The sequence below is a fragment of the Corvus cornix genome, chromosome 9, assembly GCF_000738735.6.
Source record: "Corvus cornix cornix isolate S_Up_H32 chromosome 9, ASM73873v5, whole genome shotgun sequence".
NCBI lineage: Eukaryota > Metazoa > Chordata > Aves > Passeriformes > Corvidae > Corvus > Corvus cornix.
Window position 1 is genome coordinate 11968613 of NC_046339.1, and position 20603 is coordinate 11989215.

The window sequence follows — 20603 nt, forward strand, 5'->3', positions numbered from 1 at the left end:
TTCAGCACTGCTAGGAATATAGATTGTGAGCTTTCATGGAAGAATGTCCATACTGACAAATGACACATCTCTCCAGCTGGACAATGAGAGAGTCTACACTCCAGTGCAGAACCGACTGCAAGGGGTATCCATTGGAAATGTTGGCAGATTTATAGTAGTGGAAACCGACTTTGGTGTGATAGTGAAATATGACGGCAATCACCATCTGGAGATCACCCTCCCACGCTCTTATTTCTCACAGGTAAGGTTTAGTATACAAATATCTGGAGTTGTTTCAAAAGCGCTGCTTTGTGCATTTACTTCTAGTTCCTTTTATTCCTGTGTTTTGCTATTGCATCTTTTGCTGTATTGTAAAACATAATTGTTTTCCTTTCTATTTTTTTTCTCTTTACAACAATTTCTTTGTGTTCCAAGGGGAAAGTTAAAGAAAATTACCTGTCATGGGGAATACTTCTAACTTAGAGAAATAGCAGCTTGAAACCTTAGGGAATCACAGATTTACTGCAAACTCTGTTTTGTTTCTCCATGGGTGCAGTCAGAATGTCTGAAATGTCTGGTATGGGATTGGTTATTGTTGGTGATTTGGTCACATTATTTCACAGGCAACAAATAAGAAGTTATTGGGGAAGTTGATGCAAAGAGGTCATGCTTAAAATACGGTTCTTTTCCATCTGCAGGTGCATGGCATGTGTGGTAATTTCAATGGTAATCGTGAAGATGATCTGTCCTTGACCAATGGTACAGTTGTCACTGCCCCACAGTTTGGAAATAGCTGGGAAGTGGAGAAAGACAGTGATAAGGGGTAAATGTTAAATAATTTTCATACCTCCCATCTTACTTCAGGAAACAGTGAATTGTTTTAAATTGTTTTGACTCTTTGCTACTTCGTAACCTATAACCAACATACATGAGACCTTTTTCTTCTTGAATTTGAAGCTATTCCCCACAGGAAAACACTGCACAGGCCAGAGGGAAACCACAGCTATGGACCTACCTATGTTCTATGGACCTACGTACACACTTGGGGAATGAGTCTTTGGGGCAGTCCAGTGTGGACTCTGTTTATTTTACACTGGTAACACCCAGAGCAGGATGATGGTGCTGGGGAATGGTGAGGGCCAGCTGCTCCCTGGCAGACAGGGAGCCATATGTGACAACATGGCTGAGAAAACAATGGCCTCACCATCCGAGGTCCATCCCACTCTACATGAGCGAGGCAAGCAGGGAAGCCCCATGGATGGAAGCCAAGGTCAGCCAGGCTCAGTCAAGTTCACCACAGAAATTTGCTGTGATGAGACAGACCCAAGGTCAAGCTGTGAAGTCAATCCTCTAATCAGGTTCAATTTCAATGAGAGTAGCAAGTGTCAGACACAGTGTGGTGGTTGTCAAGCAAGTCTACTTCTGCCGAGTCTTTCATTCATTGACAGAAGGAAGTCATAGTCTCCAGTCTTTTCTACTTTTCAGTGGAAACAAACTTTTCAATTTCAGTCTGTCTTATAGCAGCCTGTGTCCATTGCTTTCTTGCAGTTGTTTGCCAGACTTAAGAGAAGATGATAATCCTCCTTGCACTGCTGAGAATAAACAAGTCATTGAAGGACAGTGCAACGTTCTAAAATCAGACAAATTCAAAGTATGCCATAGTCTAGTCAACCCTGACGACTTCATAGAGATCTGCATCTATGATATGTGCCAGTATGATGGTATGAAGTCTGCTCTCTGTGACATAGTTCAAGTCTATGTTGACACCTGCAAGAATCATGGAATCACCATTAAATGGAGAAATAGTACATTCTGTCGTAAGTACACAAGCAAGTGAAAAAACTGAAACCTGAATGAATGATAGCAGGAGAAACTTAGCAGAATTAGGTGAAAAAGTTATGTAAAAGAAAATTAAATCTAAATTCTCCAAAATGCAATTCTACTATCATGATTCCATTGCTGCACTGAACTGTGTTCAGGTTCAGATAAACCCAGAGATAACCCAGAACTAGACAAGTTATGGATATGAGCTTGGAGTGAGAATGGTATCAGTAACCAAATGAGATATTGTAGTGAGCCTAAAATGAAGAAATAGTATAACCAGAAGACTGAAAGAAAGAGGGATACTGTGTTAGGGGACTGGGCTCAATGCTACTCACTGTGATTTGAACGAAAACTGTCAATTTGCCCAGTTGTTTATTACAGACTCTGTTCTCAGATTAATTTCCACGGTGTGTGCCTCACACCACCTGTTCAACAAAGCTACAACCAAATTATGTAAAAATTAGTACAGCTCATGTAGTGGGGTTTTATCTGTGGCAGTTTTTTTACAATTTAGTATTATATTGTGGGATTATCACATAATGTTGTGGAGGACAAAATAGTTAACTGGTTAAAAACCAAGTCAGATCAATGTTTAATAGATCTGAAATACCTAGTTTCCTCCTTGCCGTGAGTGAAGGAAAATACTGGACTAACAAACCTTTCATCATGTTACACTGTTTCTTGAACTGTACATTATGCATGTCTAGGCACTGGCAGAAATAGGGTTTAGAGCTAGATGAACCTGCAGTCTGACAATGCATATCTGCTGCTCTTGCACATCTGTAGTTAAGCTAAATTTGCACCTGATTTGCATCAATGGAGAGCTGAATATTTTAAGGAATTTGCCTTTCAGGGTGTCATTTCTAGCAGTGCCCAAAGAGGCATTTGCAGCTGAACTGGAATACTGAATCCAGATAATCTTGTGCCAGGTGGTTCAGTCATACCTGTAATAAAACTGAATAAGCAGTTCCAGATAGCATTCTTTGGTTTGTTTTTTGTTGGTTTTTTTTTTAAATAAAAACCAGCTGATGATCAAAATCAGCTATCAAAAGGCAGTTCTGTACTACCATTTCATAGGCCAAAGTGTAGCTTTCAGTGTTTGCAGGGCACTTTTAAACGTATTTAATAACGCCGGCTCTGTTCTTCCACGCAGCATTGCCCTGCCCGTCCCACAGCCACTACAAAGACTGTGTCTCTCCCTGCCCGTCAACATGCAGTGACATTTTTGCCTCTTCCCTTTGTGAGAAGACAGAAGACTGCACAGAGGGCTGTGAATGTGATGATAATTATGTGCTCAGTAATGGCAACTGTGTGCCTCTCAGCAGTTGTGGCTGCAGGGATGATGACAACAATTACTACAGCGTAAGTAGTTTGTGGAGCAAATCTCTGACTTCAAAACCTGTAGAAAATTGGTTTCCTATCCATCTTAATATGAAAGAGAGAGAGAGATCAAAGACTTCAGGGTCTACCTCCTAAACACTTTTCATCTGATTAGTGAAAGCTGCAGGCTTGGGTATTTGGAGATATAGAAGCTTGCACCTGAGGCCAAAACTGAGGCCTATTTGAAACCAGTCAATTGATCAGTTATTCAGGCAGTCTGTCCTAGTCCGGTTTTGTGTTCAAATTCTCATGTTGAGGACAGTAAGATAAATGGGCTGAGATCCCCTCTCCCAGGCTCTCGGCAAAACTACACTTAAGCAGTTGTGGAATTGCCAACTGGACAAGGTTGCGCCTAGCTATTGTCTACACCCTTGGCTATTGAACTTCCATTGCACTGCAAAGCTGAGCACCTTGATAACGTATTATTAACACAACTTGTGTCCAGGCTGGGGAGACATGGATAACTCCACACTGCACCAAAAGATGCCAGTGCCAGAAGAATGGTGTCATCAGCTGTAAGAGCTATAGCTGTGATTCTAGAGAAACCTGCGTGATCAAAGATGGAAAACACAAGTGCAATCCAACAGGTATGTGCAAGCAGGTCTTCACATGGGGTTCACTTGAGGGCTTCAGAAGGAGGAGGATGTGGGTGTCCATTCTTTCTTTCATGGCTATTCCACTCTTTCATGGGGAAAGAAGGCAACTCTGACTGTGTTGTTGACAACATGTTACTGAATACAAAAAGGCCTCAGTTCTCATAACAGAAGGTTCCTATTCCATACAGAGAATTTGTAGAGGGAAATGGATACCTGGATATAATTTACTTATATCTAGAAATTTGACAGTTCATTCTGACTAGTTTGAATAAATTTTTTTTTAAAAATTCACACTGCGTCTACTGAACCCACAACTCAGTTTGGGAATCCTATCACAATTACCCTGATTTTTCCATTTCATATTGATTTGAAAACAGAAAAAAAAAAACCAAAAAACAAAAAAAAAAAACCAAAAAAAAAAAAAAAAGCCAAAAAAAAAAAAAACCAAAAACCAATAAGCAAAACCAGGACAGAGCAGATCTGGACAGATAGGTCATAGGTCACTCAGAGGACTTGGGTGCTTTTCATTCAACATTTGTGTTGGCTAGGCAAAGTTAATCTCATATTCTCTAGGGAGGCTGGGTTGATTAGGAGAGAGCTTGTTGCATAGCGTCCCTACACTTCAGTTTTGAAGAATAGCATGGCATCAGTCCTACTGTATTGAGGATCAACACAAAAGCATAAGGCAAATCCAGTGTTCCCCTGCTACATTTTGGCAATATATCTTAGAAGAGGTGCCCCAGCAATTTTAAGGATAGCCTTGCTATGCCTTGCTCCTGGCATAAACGTTTACTCTGTGTTCAGTGATTAAGGAGAATACAGAGATGATAGTCACTGTATCTGATTGTTAGGTCTGGTAAACCCAATGATCAGTTTAGTAACTTCACCAGAAATCAATGACAGCAAAACTAAACATTGCTTTTCAAATTTGTAACAACACATGGCAGAGGTTATGAAAACAACATCTCTCGTGAGGCCACTTCAAGCTGTGCTTGTGGCAGTTATTCCTCTGCAGAGGGCTAATGTGCACAACTTAGTCTCAATAAATTCTATAAACCCTAATGTTCTGCTTCAGCTCAGCTGGCTCACAGTGGTTCTCAGCAGAGGAATGAGTTTCTCTGCCCACCTCTCCATCTGAGTGTCCATTCACTAGAGTGAAGCCTGAGCACCCATCTTTACTTTCAGACCTGCATGCTAGCAGCAACCATTTTTATCTAACATTTTAAACCAATCCATGCATGGGGTCTGGCACATGCATATTTAGACTGGAGAGTAATGAAGCTCTTCCCTTTCAGGTTTTGGGAGATGCCAGGTCATGGGCGACCCACACTACGTCACCTTCGATGGACTGGTGCACCACTTTCAAGGGAAATACACATATATTCTGGCTCAGACCATCCCTGACTTACCTGACACTCTGACACAGTTCAGCATTGAAGGCATGAACTATCCTTTACGTGGAAGTCGACACATTACTTACCTGAAAGAGATGCTCATCAATGTTTACAACCACACAGTGCGATTCAGACAGAACAAGCAGGTTCTGGTAAGTCTCTCCCTGACTGCAGAGCACAAAGAAAGGCCCTCCCTTAGAGTAAAACACCTTTGAGTAATGGACTTCTTTTTTGAAGAATTAGAGTATGACAGAGAACTGTATTATTACATCAGTGCTATGAGGCAACTGCAAATGAGATTTTCAGTTGTGTGGAGTCTTTTTTCTCCATAGCTATGAAAGATACAATTCTACTTCAAACAAATAAATTAATAAATATATTTTTATCAATGAAACCCCAAATATCCCAAGGCTTACAATAAAGCCACACAAATTTTTATCAGTGGTAAGGAAAGGTTTGTTTTATGATAGGATAATTTAATTTTCTTTCTCCTTATTGGAGTGTAAAAGTATATATAGCTGCTATTACATTTTTAGCTCAATACTAGAAATTTCTTAGGATGATATGAAGTACTGTGTTCAGATCACTTTCCACAATTCATGATTTTGTTAACTTAAAAAAATAAATGCTCTTAAATTATCTGATATATTTATCATAAAACCAGAGTATTCAATTGTAGCATTGACCTGTACTGAAACCAGATTTTAATTTGGCCTATATATATTGAACTTTAATTTTTTCTTTCCTTGTTAGTTGGATGGTGTGAGGGTGAGGCCCCCTGTTCGGCCTCATGAAGGTATTCGTATATATCAGAGGACAACAAGAATTTACCTGGAGACAGATTTTGGCTTATACCTGAGCTTTGATGGCAATCAAAATGCAGGTAAGTGATACTAAAAGACTGTGCAGAAATATTTATGCACTGACCCCAAAAATGTTTGCATTCCAGAGGAGGTTTAAACCCATGGCGAAACTTGAAATCTTCACCCTTTGAGCTTATGGTCCTATGGGATATGAAATACCAGAAAACAACAATAAAAAGTGTTTCTCATGAACCAGAAAAAGCCATAAAACTGGCATTTCTCCCTCTGGATCCCACTGAACTTAGGAGAAATGAGATGTAGAGTCAGACTGTCATATATTTTTTTCATGTTAAGTAAGGTCTGAGTGATAAAAACAAAAGCGAATCACTTTAAATTGCTAATTGGGATGATGGGGTGAAGTCTTAACCCAGTCACAAGAGTCATAGGACTGCGATCCTGAAGCTATACACTGTGAGTATATAATTTTGCATACTTCCTCTCAAGGCTACTCCAGATAATCCCATTCTTTAGTGTTTGTCAGGACTTTTGCAAGGCATATACACAAGTCACTCATGTAAGCTGGACACACATTACCTCCTCTGTTCAAAGCAGAGTTAGTCCTGATTTACAACTATAGCTATATAGCTATAGTATTTCTGAGTGTATGGTGAAAGTGCCAGGCTATTTATTTACATGGCCATCATTCCAAACCCTGAAATTCCAACTGCAGAAAGCAAATGTCTGTCTATAGAAATTCTGTTTCTCAATGATCAAGTGGATTGTAAGTGAAGGGCAAAAAGTGGGTGATGCATTCAGTTTGTTGCAAAGCAGTAAACAGCGTGCACTAAAAGCACCCAGGCAGTGATGTCATGTTATATAAAAACTTGCAAGAAATTGCTTTTTATCATGATTCATGTTGCAGAGCACAGAAACTGTGAATACATGTATGAACAGCTATGTTCAGGTCTGTGCTCATATGCTACGTCTTAAGCCCATGTAACATTACCAGCTTCAATCTGAATCATGACATGTGGCACTTGGCATTGATTTCCACCTCTTCCATACACTCGGTGACAAAAATTTCTGTGTCACAGCTTTTTTGCCTTCTGACTTTCCCTAGACATAAAGCTGGCTACCACCTACAGAAGCAGAGTGGAAGGCTTGTGTGGAGACTTTGATGGGAGATACAGAAATGACTTCACAAATCCAGATGGTGTTTGGGTGAGGAATGTGAATGTATTTGGTGAAAGCTGGAAAGTTCCTCTGAAAAGAAGCTCTCGTCTCAGGTACTTGATTTGCTATTTAATATCCACAGCAAGCACTGCCACTAGAAGTGAGTGAATTAAGCCATAGTTAATCTCTAGGAATAACTACACTGTCCTTTTTCTGTCTCATCTTTCTTCTTCCCTTTTTTTTTTGTGTAGTGACTTTTCCTGTTAATCACTAAGGTGAACCATCAGTGCCCTTCTATCTGGCCAAAAGAGGCCTGAACTGTCAGTGCATCAGTCCAGTTCAGTTTCCCTCTTTGGAGTCACAGCCATTACAACTGTTAGAGCACAGGGATGAATAACATTTTTGGCAAGCTCATGGTTCCTTGCAAAGATAAATACATGTTGTGCTGAATGGGTCTGAGTGAGTGCAAATCCTGATTCAATGTTAGTCTTTCCTCTGGAATATGAAGGTAGCTTTGAAATCCATCAACATAAATTCACAGTTCCTTCCAGAAAAGGTTCTTGAAGAGTCTGGTTTTCTTGCTTTCATAGCTATCTATTTTTTTTCTACCAGTACACAAAAAGTAAGGACATTCTTTTGACTGTACATGAGCATGATATTTGGGGTCAGGAACATTCTGTGCTAATTACACAACTTCGAAAAAGGCTTTCCTTTCCTTTCCTTTCCTTTCCTTTCCTTTCCTTTCCTTTCCTTTCCTTTCCTTTCCTTTTCCCTTTTCCCTTTTCCCTTTTCCCTTTTCCCTTTTCCCTTTTCCCTTTTCCCTTTTCCCTTTTCCCTTTTCCCTTTCCTTTCCTTCCTATTGCTTTGAAAGCCCTTTGGAAATTGCTTAGCCACTAACACATTGCTTTTTCAGAAAGTAAATGGAACTATATTAGCAGTCAGGATATATTTTGGCTGCAAAATTTGCCTGCCAGAATAGCAGAAAACAGTATATGGGGCAGTGTTGAGCATAAAGGGGATATGGAGGCTGGCCCGTAGGAGAATTCTGGCATTGCAGGCATGCAGCCCGTTGTTCAGTGAAAGTGAACATATGTCCAAGAAACAGGGCTTTATTCCAGCTGCACCCTTCTGACTAACATTCAAATTTTGTTGAATAGATTGGATGGAGGAGGCAATGGATGAAACATGTATCACGCAGAATTTCCAAAGAGATAACTACAGATATCCTGTTTACTTTAAATATCCATGAATCTCTGAGATGGTAGGAAGTGTTCCAGTACATCTTTGACTTGCTATATCTCCTTCCTACTCAGGAGAAAACGTGAAAGAGAAATAAGCTTACAGTTACACAAGGCAGAAGTATTCTTGCAGTGTTACTCAGAGAGTAGTACCATGAATGCTAGATGTACACAGAACACTGATTTCATAATGACTTCATTTACAGACGAGATATCAACTCAGAAAATGAATCTGAGGAGGAACCAGATCCAGGACTTTTCCAAGGCTGCAATGAAAATCAGCTGGAGCAGCAAAACACAACTTCAAGATGTCGGATCCTGACTGACTTAAATGGCCCTTTTACCAAATGTCATTCTGCAGTCCAACCAGATTTCTATTTCACGTAAGTGTCTACTGCAGACGGTTGTTCTCTCCATTTGCAAAATCATTTTGGCAAATAGTTTCTGACAAGAACTATCTTCAGTCATCTGCAGTCTCCAGGGTATTAACAGGAGCTGCGGATAGTAAGTGTCTTTGTAGAACTGGACCAAGTGATTCCACTATCTATATATTTACATACCCTTATTTATTTTAAAATAGTTGTGATTCTCTTTCTTTCCTCTATTGAGAGTTTCCCTTCTCTGTTATCTCTACAAAGCAGCTTTCCTCTTTTCCTACACAGATAAAGCAGCAGTGTTAGGCATTATCCCTGTAGCCTGGAATTTCCAATGTGCTTACAGTTCTCATCCACATTCAGTGAGAATTTAGCACCTGGGTCTATTGGGTAGCAGTTCTAGCTTCATCAAACCTGTGTCATGCCATAGCCAAAGGCTGAAGCTGTCAGTGACACTTTTTGAATTTTTCATGGAGAAGTACAAAAAACAGATTAGTTAAGAGCAACTAACCTGGTATCTTCAAGAAAGTTCCCTCTGCTGTGTTTCAAGGTTGCTCTGCCTCCTACATATACAATTCCTACATACCTAATTCTGAGCTGTATTTGTCCCCATATTCATCACTCATCATTCATCCATCATCAGACACAAATTTGCCAAGTAGCTGCCAGTTTTCTTTAGTTATGTAGTTGTGCCTAATGTTTTAAGACAGGTAATGCCCACCCCAAAGTCCCTCTTATCTGTGAGAAGAATGTTACAGTATCTCAAGCCAGATAAAGTGGACCACTGGCTTCAATATATATATAATATACTAGTAGGACAGCCTGTTCTACCTGCTTGGTGGTGCCCTGATTTTTCTGAGATGCTGCATATTTGCAGATTCCATTCATCATGGCTCTCAATGCCTCTGAAAATCAGGCCGTGAATATTCAAATGATGAGCAAAACTGAGAAGGTAGCACTGGCAAACAGACACTGGATAAAACAGAATTCAGTGTCAACATTCAAGGCACATGGACAGGGGAGGTTATCCATGTATTGAAAGAAGTGTGTAGTTCAGATGTAAGACTTAGCAGCACTAAAAAGTGCTCTATAAGCAAGAAGTAGCCCAAAACAAAAGCAGAGAGCAAAGAAGAACTTACTGTCTTAAGTCAGGTAACTGTTTATTGCTTGGTCCAAGGGAGGCTTAGATTGCATATGAGGAAAATTTTCAATTTAGGCCATGGTCTAGTGGTGGACCTGGCAGTGTTAGGTTAAAGGTTGGGCTCAATGATCTTAGAGGCCTTTTACAGCTTTAATGATGCTATGACTCTATATGGACACCTCACATAGCAGCAGCAGCTGCACAACAAATGACCTGATCTTCCCAATCATGTGCTTGGGGTGTCTTTTAATCCTGTTTCCTATCACCCAGATACTGGAAAACAAAACTAACTCAGAGTGAGGCAGAAAAGCAAATGAAAACAACCACTAACAAATGTGCTGGGAATTACCGTTTTCTCATGTTGCACATAGGAGCTGCCTGTTCGATATGTGTGTGGAAGGAGATGAGGTCTTGTGTCGCAGTCTGGAGGAATATGTGCTGGCTTGTCAGCAGCAAGGAGTCAGCATGGATGGCTGGAGGCAACAGACAGACTGTGGTAAGCACAGGAAACAGAAAGCAGGGATTCTACCTACAGGACTCTTAAAATCTGAAGTTTAAATCTTTTCCTATATCACATCTTCTCAGGAAGTAAAAAACATATTGATTCACACTTCACTCACTCTTCACCATTAAGAACGTTTGCTTTGCTGGCCTCTCTTCTGTGTCCTATGCTGACCTTTGCATTTAAACCTCACCTTAGAAAGATACTTAGGAAATCAGAGCTGTCAGCTCCCATCAGAAGTTTCATGAGTGAAAGGTGTCCCCATTCCCAATAGGACAAAAAGTTTAAATTTTGGAGACCATCACAAGCTACAAATCGGAAGGCAAAACATTTCATTTCAAACTCTCTTTAAATCTACAAAACATACTAGTTATCTTTTTTGCCTGTGAAATTTCAAGATTAAAAAAAAGATTCAACTGAAAACTCAAAACTTTTCAGACTAAAAAATTATGAAATAAAACTTACAATCATTTCAAACATATTTATCCTCTTTTTTTTTTTTTTTTTTTAATTTTGGAGATTAATCAAACCATACTTTCCCTGTGTCTGCTATGCTTAGATGACTTTGTATTTCTGGTGAAACACAGAAAACATTTCCCAAAGTTGTGGAACAGCTCTGGCACTTGAAGGGATGGCAGCCCTGAATGTGTGAGAAGTGGTTTTGAGATCAGTGTACACCAGGAATGACAGCACAGTATACAAACAGCTTTGATGATGCATTTCCTGACTTTGGAGTGCTTCACTTACAGTTCAGTACTACTACAGATGTATGCACATCTGTGAGTGTGTGTGTGTTCATCATATTGCCTCCTACAAAATGGATCAGAAAGGCAATTCTGTAACTCACTAATATACTGCAGCCCGGTATAACTGGACTCCTTATTTTCACAGGTATATCATGTCCTGCCAACAGCAAGTACAGCTCATGCATGTCTGCATGCCCAGCATCCTGCAACGACCTGACCAGCCCCTCTGAGTGTGAATCACCCTGTGTTGAAGGCTGTGAATGCCTCCCTGGTTATGTTCTTAGTGGCTTTGACTGTGTGCCTTACAAAGAGTGTGGCTGCACATACCTTAACAAATACTATGAGGTACAGTCTCTCTGTGGGTCAGACAGCTCCCACAGCACTATTTTCTCCCGTTAGTTATTTTGACCATCTCCTCATAATTCTCAGCATGTAATTTTGCATTAGAAACATTAGAAACAAAGAGCAACTGTTTGATAAAATTCTGGTTTCTGGAGAAAGGCAAGAGAGGTCAAGATCTCTTGGTCTCCCTCAGAAACTCTGCCTGCCAATCTAAGGGAAACACTTGGAGAAAGTATGTGATAAACTCATGTTAGTTCTTGACCTTTATTACACTCACAGGCTCTAAAGTTTACAACACACCAGTTACAGCAAAATTCCGTGCGTCACTGTGGCCCTGCTCCTCTCAGTGAAGAGTGGTATAGGCAGGGTTGAGAGTCCGTAGAGTTGGGTAGGACATGAAGAAAGCTTTGAGCAAAGCTGGATTCTGAGGAGAACCCTCCACTGTCACTGCAGGATACAACATCTTCATTATTTCATTAGATTTCTGGTTTACCACTAGAGATTTGGTACAAAAAAAGGCCTAAGCCGGTACAGATTTACCATTGATAGGTGGCACTTTTAAGAAAAATGGCAGCTAGCATTTCCATATTGCCTTGGAGGTATGATGTGATTCATCTGCCACTCATCTTCAGCAACAGTTGACCATTTTTGGTTGCACATGTACCCTGCCTGGGGCTAGGATCTCATGCCCCAAACTCTTCTTTTCCTTTCTTTCTTGGGCTATCCTCAAGTTTCAAAGAGCTGCATTAGTAAGCTGCTTTCTTTCTTTTTTTTTCACAAACCACTTAATGAAAAACCAATCTGCCCTATTGTCATTCATCAGGAAAGTATTGGAAAGAGTACAGTGAGGGCCCCAGTGCTACATTCATGATTTTTCTGGCTGATTTTATTTGATGTTTTTTAACATCTAACTCCTGTTCTTCCAGATTGGAGAAATATTCACCACTGATGACTGTTCTCAGAAATGCCAGTGCACAGAAAGCTCCACTGTTTTCTGCTCTGACGAAGTGTGTGGGTCTGGTGAAATCTGTGGCATTTCAAACTACAGTCGTGGATGCTACAGGAGTGAGTCAACCACTATCACATTGTCTTTGTTGCTATGAAGTCTTGACCTACTTTAAAGGACATCACTGGATTAGGGATAGTTACAAGAGAGAGTGTACAGAAGAAAACCATGCAAGGGATCTTGCTCCGATGTTTCACTGGAGAAAGAGTATTTCTTTCCCTTATCCATGTTGTCAGATACAAGTAATATGCTAAAATACAGGGGATGTGCAGCATTAGGAGTCAGTGTAATCTAAACAAGAACAGTTCTCTTCAGGGTTGGATTATCTGAGAGTCAAGTGTTTCTCCTTTTTTCCCAGGTGGCCCATGTATGCCAAATCCTTGTAAGAATGATGGCATTTGCTCTGAAACTACCAACAGCACCTCCCTCCACTTCTGTGAATGTTCTGAACTCTACACCGGACCAAACTGCGAGGCTGAAAAAATAGGTAATAAAACTATTTTGTATTTCCCTGTCTGGGTTACACCCACCACTTTCAAAAATGGGTGTAATTATGGAGAAGACTGAGCTTGCTCTTCATTTTCATTATATAAGTTAGTACCCCAGTGGGTGAGAGCCTGTGGTCATCCAAGCAGAAAGGAGGGCCAGAAGTCCAGTGGAGAGATACCAGAAAACAGGACAGCAGGGCTTGGTACAGCACACAGGACCTGGATCTGACATCACTCCAGAAAGCCACAGAGAACACAGTACAAACCAAACAGACAGGCAAGAGTGGAGAAAAACCACTTCTCTTCACAGCATTGTTAGCTTTCAGTGACAGGGCTCTTGTTTGTTCTTCAGCTGAAGACCCTGACACAGAGGATTCAGACCACACAATTGCCATCGTCATTGGAGCTGTGGCAGGTGTAGCTGTTATTGTCATTCTCATCTCCTCTACAGTGTACCTGTTCAGGTAAGGCTTTTCCCAGCTTTGTTACATCCAGCAAAGTAAAGACACCTCTTTTAGCACCTGTGAACCTCAAAACTCCCATCAGTTACATACTTGCAAGAGCAGAAAGGAGCCACAGCATTCCGTATCTCTTCTGAGGAATGTGAGGGTAAACTTACCTTTTTTTGGTTTTTTGTCAGGAATGAACATATGTCATTTCTTATACACAGGGCATATGCATCACTTATCATAAAACTCTAGCTTCTCCAAAACCCAGTTCCATTCATGCTCACAGCATTGTTTGATCTCTCACTATAAATAAGACTAGAAATATAAATAGGTTGCTGTTCTTTTTTTTTTTTCCATTGTACAGAAGGAAGAGAAAGGCGGATACAGTTACAGTAACAAGGGATTCTTCTTTGAACGAATGGCCCACGGAAAAATTGGATGCCAGAGTACGTGAGCAAGATTATGGCTGCATTGTGAACAGTGCATTTGATCAAAATGAATCCCCAAATACATACCTATAGTTAACAATATTATTCCTATTCATTTGTCATACTTTTTAGTCTTTTTAGTCTTGTATTTTAATTATTTCTAATACTTTGAGAAGAAATCATAATAAATTTATCATTGTGTTTGTTGAAAACCTTTGAAATTGTTCATTTAAAATATCTCCCAGATCTCACATTGTAGGCCCAAATTGTTCTAACTGACAGAAGAGGCTCTGTCAGTTGTCTTCAAAGGCTGTTTGAGAAACACAAAGTCCAGACAGACCTTGACGGCACAAGTGTGCTGCACAACATCACATACACAACTCTGAGAGATGTACAAACCATAGACTGATGTGGTTAGAATTCAAACTGAAAGAGAGTAGGTTTAGGTTAGACATCAGAAAGTAGGTTTAGGTTAGATTTTAGAAAGAAATTCCTTACTGTGAGGGCAGTGAGGTACTTGAATGGGTTGTCCAGAGAAGTTGTGGATACCCTGTCCCTGGAAATGTTCAGGGCCAGGTTGGATGGAGCTTTGAGCAATCTGGTCTAATGAAAGGTGTCCCTGCCCATGGCAGGGGGTTGGAACTGGATGACCTTTAGGTCCCTTCCAACCCAAACCATTCCATGATTCTATGAACTAATTATAGCATCCCAGGCAGGTCTTCATGAGATCTTACCCAAATCCTTCCATGGGGAGGGGATTAGTTGACTGATATGGACACAGTTCTTTACTCCTTTTCTGGCAAGGCATGTCCAGCTGGGAAGAGAAAGAAACAAGACACTGAGCTGACCCGCGGACAGCTGTACTGAAAAGGATAACCCCCATTATGCCCTTAGAGTGGAGGGAACAAGAAGTAGGCTTGTCATCAGTCCCCAGCCTGTGGGGGCTAAGCAAGAACATAACTTAACAAAAACTTTCTGAAGAATAAGATCCTGTCATAAAGTCTCCTTGGGGTCTTCACAAACTCAGAAGCTGCCACACTGATGAGTGTGAGAGGAGCTCTGCATCAACTCAGCCTCAAACCATACTAAGGAGTCCTCTACATCAGGAGACTAAAGGCGTTTGCAGCAATGCCTAGTAACATGCTGTGTGTGAGACCCACCCCATGACAGACCACTCACAAAGCTCAGGAACTGAAGCATTGCCTGAGCCTTGTCCAAGCCCAGAATGGATCACCAGGGCTATGAGTGAAGCTTTGAGATGTAAAGCACCATGAAAAATTTTTCTGGTGCTTTTCCAGTTCATTGCAGGTTACTTTCTGATTGTTGAGGAAGATGTATAGTACAAGTATCTCAGTGTGCAACTGCAGTGTGAGATGCAGATTGACCTCTGGGTGGCAAAGCCTGACTGAACTGGTGTCTTTACATAACAAAGGGCACGGGGACCTGTGACACAGCCACATGAACAGACACTCAGAGACACAGCAGGAGCTGAGGACCCCAGACTGCGAGGGTATAAAATCCACAGGGTTTCTTTTGTTTTGGGTCCCTCCGGGGAGGCACCCAGCTCAAGCTATTGTTTTGTTGTTGCACCACGATTAATTTATTTTAAGGATCCAGATGTTTAGACTGTGCTATGGGAAACCTGGGGCTGAGTAGGTTAAGAAGACTTTGTGTGATTGTGTGAGTGTGAGGTGTACAGGGGGGCACCTCGGGGGGCTCTGATGGGGCCTCAAGCGGAGCAAGTGTGACTGCCAGAGTGGGTCCTGGATGGTTGGACAGGAGGGTTTCCTTAAGAGGGCTTGCTGTTGTTTCTACTGTAATGCTGGTTATTATTTACTTACCCTTTCTCCTTTCCTTTGTATCCATAAACTCATGTTAGCCAGAGAAGTATTTGCAGTCTCCACTGTGAGTTAGGTTATTCTGTTCCATTCAAGAACACACCAGCTGTCCCTACACACAGGCCACAGCTATTTTGGAAAGGGTATGAACAAAAAGGGCCTTTCAACCTCATTACACAATGAAAATGAATCAGCGAGAGAGACCTACTCGTCCACAAATGAACTGTCAACTTTATGCTGGAATTTCACTGTGTTTATAATACCATCTTTGCTGCCTGTTCAGTGGCAGTTCCTATTGCACTCTTGTGCCTGTTACAGCGTGATTCAGTGACTGCCGAGCAGTGCTGATCACACTCACCTCCCTTTGCAATCGGTGGGAGAAGAGGCCAGTCCCTGCCCCGCAAGATCCCAACTCAGGCTCCCCCAAGAAACAGGACCCTGCTGCACCCAGGTGAAGCAGATTTCTGGGTTTCCGTGTATATGCTTTTTTTTTTTTTTCCCCCCAATACTACAAGAATTGCCTTGGTGATTCAATTTCCAGTGCAAAGCTTTGCAAGTAGCTCAGACTTAAAGAAGGGGATGATACAGAAAGCAGAACTGCCATTCAATGCTCCACTGACTGAACAATTTCATGTCACTGGAAGACAGAAAGATGATAAATCTTCCACTGCTCTCATCTTTTAAATCAACCAGCTTGCTCACCTGACTTTTGAAATGTAAGGCTTTAAATACACTGCTTAGTGCAACTCCCCCAGAGGACAGTTTTGTTGTTAGTTTTATCACACTCTCCAGCACCAGTCAAGGAAATGGCTATATGGGCTCAGCTGTGCTCATCTCTTGGACCAGGACCCTTGCTGGGCACAATCATGATATTTCTCTGATGTCCTGAAGGAAATGGCCAGGCCACGTCATAAAAATATATCCTAGAAATCTCTTCACCCTAAAATTATTTCACTCCGAGCTCCAGCTCCTTTGTTTTTCATCACAGTGAAGAATTAGAACGGCACAACCTCATTTTTCTCTCGAAAGGTTTCCTAGTGAGGGATGCTCGCTCACCGCTCGGTCGAGCAGGACAGGAGTCCCTCCGCACCTGGAGGGGCTCGAGGAGCGGCACCAGAGTCTCCAGGAAAGTGGCAGTGCTCTGTCTTCCTCGGGGGCAGGATCGGATTTCTCACTAAACGAGTGGATTTGGAAACAATCTCGGGAGGACAGCCTCCGCATGGGAGGGGAGGTGGGAGGGAGAAGGCGGAGGGCGGTGGCACGGGATGGGATGGAAGGGATGCGGACGGCTCGGGACAGCGCTCGGTCAGCGTCGCCAGTGAGCCCGGCAGAATCCGCGCAAGCGCCGTCTTCTTGTTATTCATAGCGGGAGCAGCGGGCCGGGAGAGGCCACGACAACAGCGGGACAGGCGCTGGGGTGAGCGGAGCTCGGGGGATGCGAGCGGGCGTTTGCCCGCGGGATGCGGCCCCCTCCAGGCTGCCGGCGGCGGGCGCGGCTCTGCCGAGCGGCCGGAGGCGCCCCAGAGCCGGGGCACGGGCTCGGCACCGCGGGCACCCCCGGGCAGCCGCGTCCCGGCAGCGGAGCGGGCCGGGCCCCGGCAGCAGCGGAGCCCCGATCGGAGCGCGGCCGGGAGGGGAGCGCGGGCGCCGTGGGCGGGCGGGGGCAGCCGGGGACGGCGGCAGCAGCTGGACGCGCAGCCGGCCCGGCCTCGGCCTTGGGAGGATGCGCTGGGTGGGAGCGGGGCCGTCCCGTCGTCTGCCCTGCGCCGGCAGCGGCAGCGGCCCCGAGGCGGGTCCGGCCGAGCGGGGCCGCCGCTCCGGCAGCCGCTGCCCTCGGGGCCCGGCACTGACACGCTCCGTGCCCGCGGTCCCGGCAGGTGCCTGTGCACAGCCCACGCCTCTGCCCTGCTCTGCCCTGCGCTGAGCCAGCCCAGCTACAGGTGCGTGTCCTGACTGCACGCTCCTGAGATGGCACATGGCAATCGCAACCCCAAGCCTGGGGACCTGATCGAGATCGGCCGGCCACTTTACCAGCACTGGGCCCTCTACGTGGGGGATGGATATGTCATCAACGTGACACCTGTAGGTAAGGCTGGTTCAGCCTGGCAGGGTGCACAGTAGATGCTGGGATGTCCCAGGAGCCCTGTCTCCTTCCATGTGCTGCTCCATGTGGACCTCGTGTGTGTAGATGATCTTTCCACTAGCAGTCGGAAACCCATCTGAGATGCTGGAGAGGCCAGAGGGGATGTGCCTACCTGCCTTATCTCCTCCCTGCCTTCCCCAGATGAAGGAGCCCCATCCCTGTTTGTCAGCACCACATCAATATTCACCAGAAAGGCCAAGGTGAAGAAGCAGCTCCTGAAGGAGGTGGTGGGAGATGATGAATGGCGTGTCAACAACAAGTATGACCGCTCCCGCACTCCTCTCCCAGTGGAGGAGATCATCCGGCGTGCTGAGCGCTGGATTGACAGGGAGGTGACATATGATTTGCTTGGCAGCAACTGTGAGCACTTTGTGACAGAGCTCCGCTATGGAGAGGGAGTCTCTGACCAGGTGAGTGACACGGGGTGAGCCCCTGGGTGCCTCCCAGAGCACCTCCTGGCTGCTCGCTGTGAGCCGCGGGACTGGGACACAGCCTGCAGCCTGCATGGGGAGAGCCAAGTCCCAGGCGTGGGCTCCAAAGCAGCGCTGCCTCTGGCCTCCCCAGAGGCCCTGGACCTGGAGGGTCACTGTGCTCTGTCTGCACCCTGACAGTGCCCTTGACTGAATGCCACTTCCTAGGGGTAAAAACCTGGCTGTTACGCCTTCTGCTTATGGGGCACATGTCTCTGACTCATTTATTTACCCTGACTAGCCCTGTCTTTTCTATATTATCATGCTGGGGGAGTAAATATAAGTGCTTGTCATGTTTCCAGCCTGTGTTTTACTTTTCCTTTCATAGGTCAGAAAAGCAGTTATTGGTACTACAGCAGCAGTAGGAGGTATCCTTCTTGCTGGTCTTGCCACCGTTTTTGTGAAGGGCTTGTCTGACAACACATCCAGGAGAGAGAGAAAGTACGAATAATGGGCTGTCAGGAAGAGCTCAGAGCAAGGCAGGGGGAGCCCCTGGCCACAGCAACCACTGATCAGCTTTTGATACACCTGCCACCAAGGCTCACTAGCACCTGTGCCACCCTTGCTGTAAACATTAAATAAGCCTTAATAAAATGTCAGATATCCAAACTTTAATTGCCCCAAAATCCTTTTTTATCTGAGTAGAGCTTTGTGTGCTCTACTTGGAGGAGCAGCCTTGTTTTTCCCTGCTATCCCATTAAGAAGTCAAGATTGTCACCATTCAAGGTGACTCCCAGCAGCACTAACCTGGTTGTCACATCTGCTTTTATTTCATTGCCTGTGATGATTTTTGTGGTAGTCTGGGAGCGCTTGCACTGGTGCAGGCTTTTCATCCATTTTTATTGGTTGCTTCCTGTAGGCTTTTTCTGTGTATCCATGATTTTAACCTTAACTTTGTGAACAAGTAAAATGAAACTACTGCTGGGGGTTTCCAGCTGAGGCTCTGTGTAGGTGGGAAAGCCCTGGCTGCAATGTCTGCAAAGAGCAGGCAGGGCACGTGCAGTGTCTTGGAGCCTGTGCCTGTGGTGCCTAAATGAAGAAGCTCCCCGGATGCTGGGAGGTCAGAGGGAAGGGCAGGTCTTGTAAGCTGTATCCTTCAGAGTTTCATAGGAGTGCTCTGATTTTGGCATGATGATGTTTTGCTTGGTTTTTCCCTGCCTACAAAGTGCCTCCCAATGTACTGAGCCACTCCATTCCCTTGTCACAAAGCTGGTGTGTGGATTGTCTTGGAAGAAAACTGTTTAGGGGAAGTTTGCTTCATTGTCCTTTGCCTGGAGTATCTGCCTTTAGAGTTTGGAACCAGGTTACCACATGTGAGACACAGAATCTTGTGTTGCTTTTGTTACAGGCACCTGCCTGGACTGCAGGGAGAGGTGAGAGCAGAACAGCTGTCTGGCAGAGGCTGGCTGGTTTTGTCTGCTCTGAACAGGTTGTCCAGGTTTAACCCCAGCCAGCAACAAAGCACCAGGCAGCTTCTTGCTCACTCACTCCCTTGCCAGCCCCATCAGGGAGGCAATCGGAGGAGCAGAAGTGAAAAACCTGTGGCCTGAGAAAAAGTTGTTTTAGTAGGTAAGCCAAAAGGTGTGCATGCAAGCAAAGCAAACAAGGAATTAATTCATTGCTTTTTCAAAGTCAGGTTTACAATGTTTGAAATATCCAAGCCAAGACTTTCTGTTGTTTTTCTACTCCCTTTTTTATTACATCTAAATAAAGTTCTTATCTTTAATGCAGGAAAACATATCATAGTCAAACTGAAACTGAAACTCCTTTTTGGATTCCTGGAAATGGATTTGAAGCTTATTTCACAGCTAAGCTAAGGATGTGGTTATACAACAACTTGTAGGCTTCAGCTTTTCTCTACTCACTGCATTCTGTCTGCAGCCCCTGATAAGGGAGCACTGTGTGAGGGCAGTGTATGGACCTCTCACATCTCTAATTAGCCCTGTAAGGGAAGAATACTGGAATTAATTCATCTGAGGAATTGTCTTGTTGTTCATGAAAGCTGTAATATTTCAAACATTTCACTACATGTGGCAGTTTGCAATTGTATCGTGCTTCTCTTTGCAGTCAGGAGGACGTTGGCTCATTATGGGCTGCCTTTCCACTGATCCTGGTGGGTGCAGTGACAGGATTTGGTGGAACACTGCCTGAAGCATGAGGTGAGAGTGTGAGGAGGAGCAGCAGAATCCATCACTTGCTGTATTCACGACTTCTGAGCCTTTCTAGATGTTGGCAAGGCCCAAGACCTGCGCAAATTGCCATGGAGTAGAGTCAAGGCTGTTCTTTTCT

At 43.8% G+C, this 20603-nt stretch overlaps 2 protein-coding genes across 2 annotated transcripts in view; both read left to right on the forward strand.

The window, feature by feature from the left end:
* The window catches only part of LOC104693490 (IgGFc-binding protein-like), a 58505-nt gene extending 44475 nt beyond the window's left edge, over positions 1-14030 (forward strand). The window contains 15 exon segments of the mRNA XM_039557053.1: positions 77-241; positions 678-802; positions 1528-1796; positions 2957-3165; positions 3629-3770; positions 5075-5325; positions 5927-6056; positions 7097-7262; positions 8594-8770; positions 10274-10398; positions 11296-11495; positions 12419-12557; positions 12857-12985; positions 13093-13450; positions 13800-14030. Coding sequence (XP_039412987.1) covers positions 77-241; positions 678-802; positions 1528-1796; positions 2957-3165; positions 3629-3770; positions 5075-5325; positions 5927-6056; positions 7097-7262; positions 8594-8770; positions 10274-10398; positions 11296-11495; positions 12419-12557; positions 12857-12985; positions 13093-13450; positions 13800-13956 — 2742 coding nt within the window. The 3' untranslated portion in view covers positions 13957-14030.
* Positions 14031-16976: 2946 nt separating this feature from the next.
* On the forward strand, positions 16977-18929 carry LOC120410478 (phospholipase A and acyltransferase 1-like). The gene is made up of 4 exons (XM_039557126.1): positions 16977-17118; positions 17579-17787; positions 17986-18254; positions 18643-18929. Exons 2-4 carry the CDS (start codon positions 17670-17672, stop codon positions 18763-18765), a joined length of 510 nt encoding a protein of 169 aa, XP_039413060.1. The 5' UTR covers positions 16977-17118; positions 17579-17669; the 3' UTR covers positions 18766-18929.
* The last annotated feature ends 1674 nt before the right edge of the window (positions 18930-20603 follow it).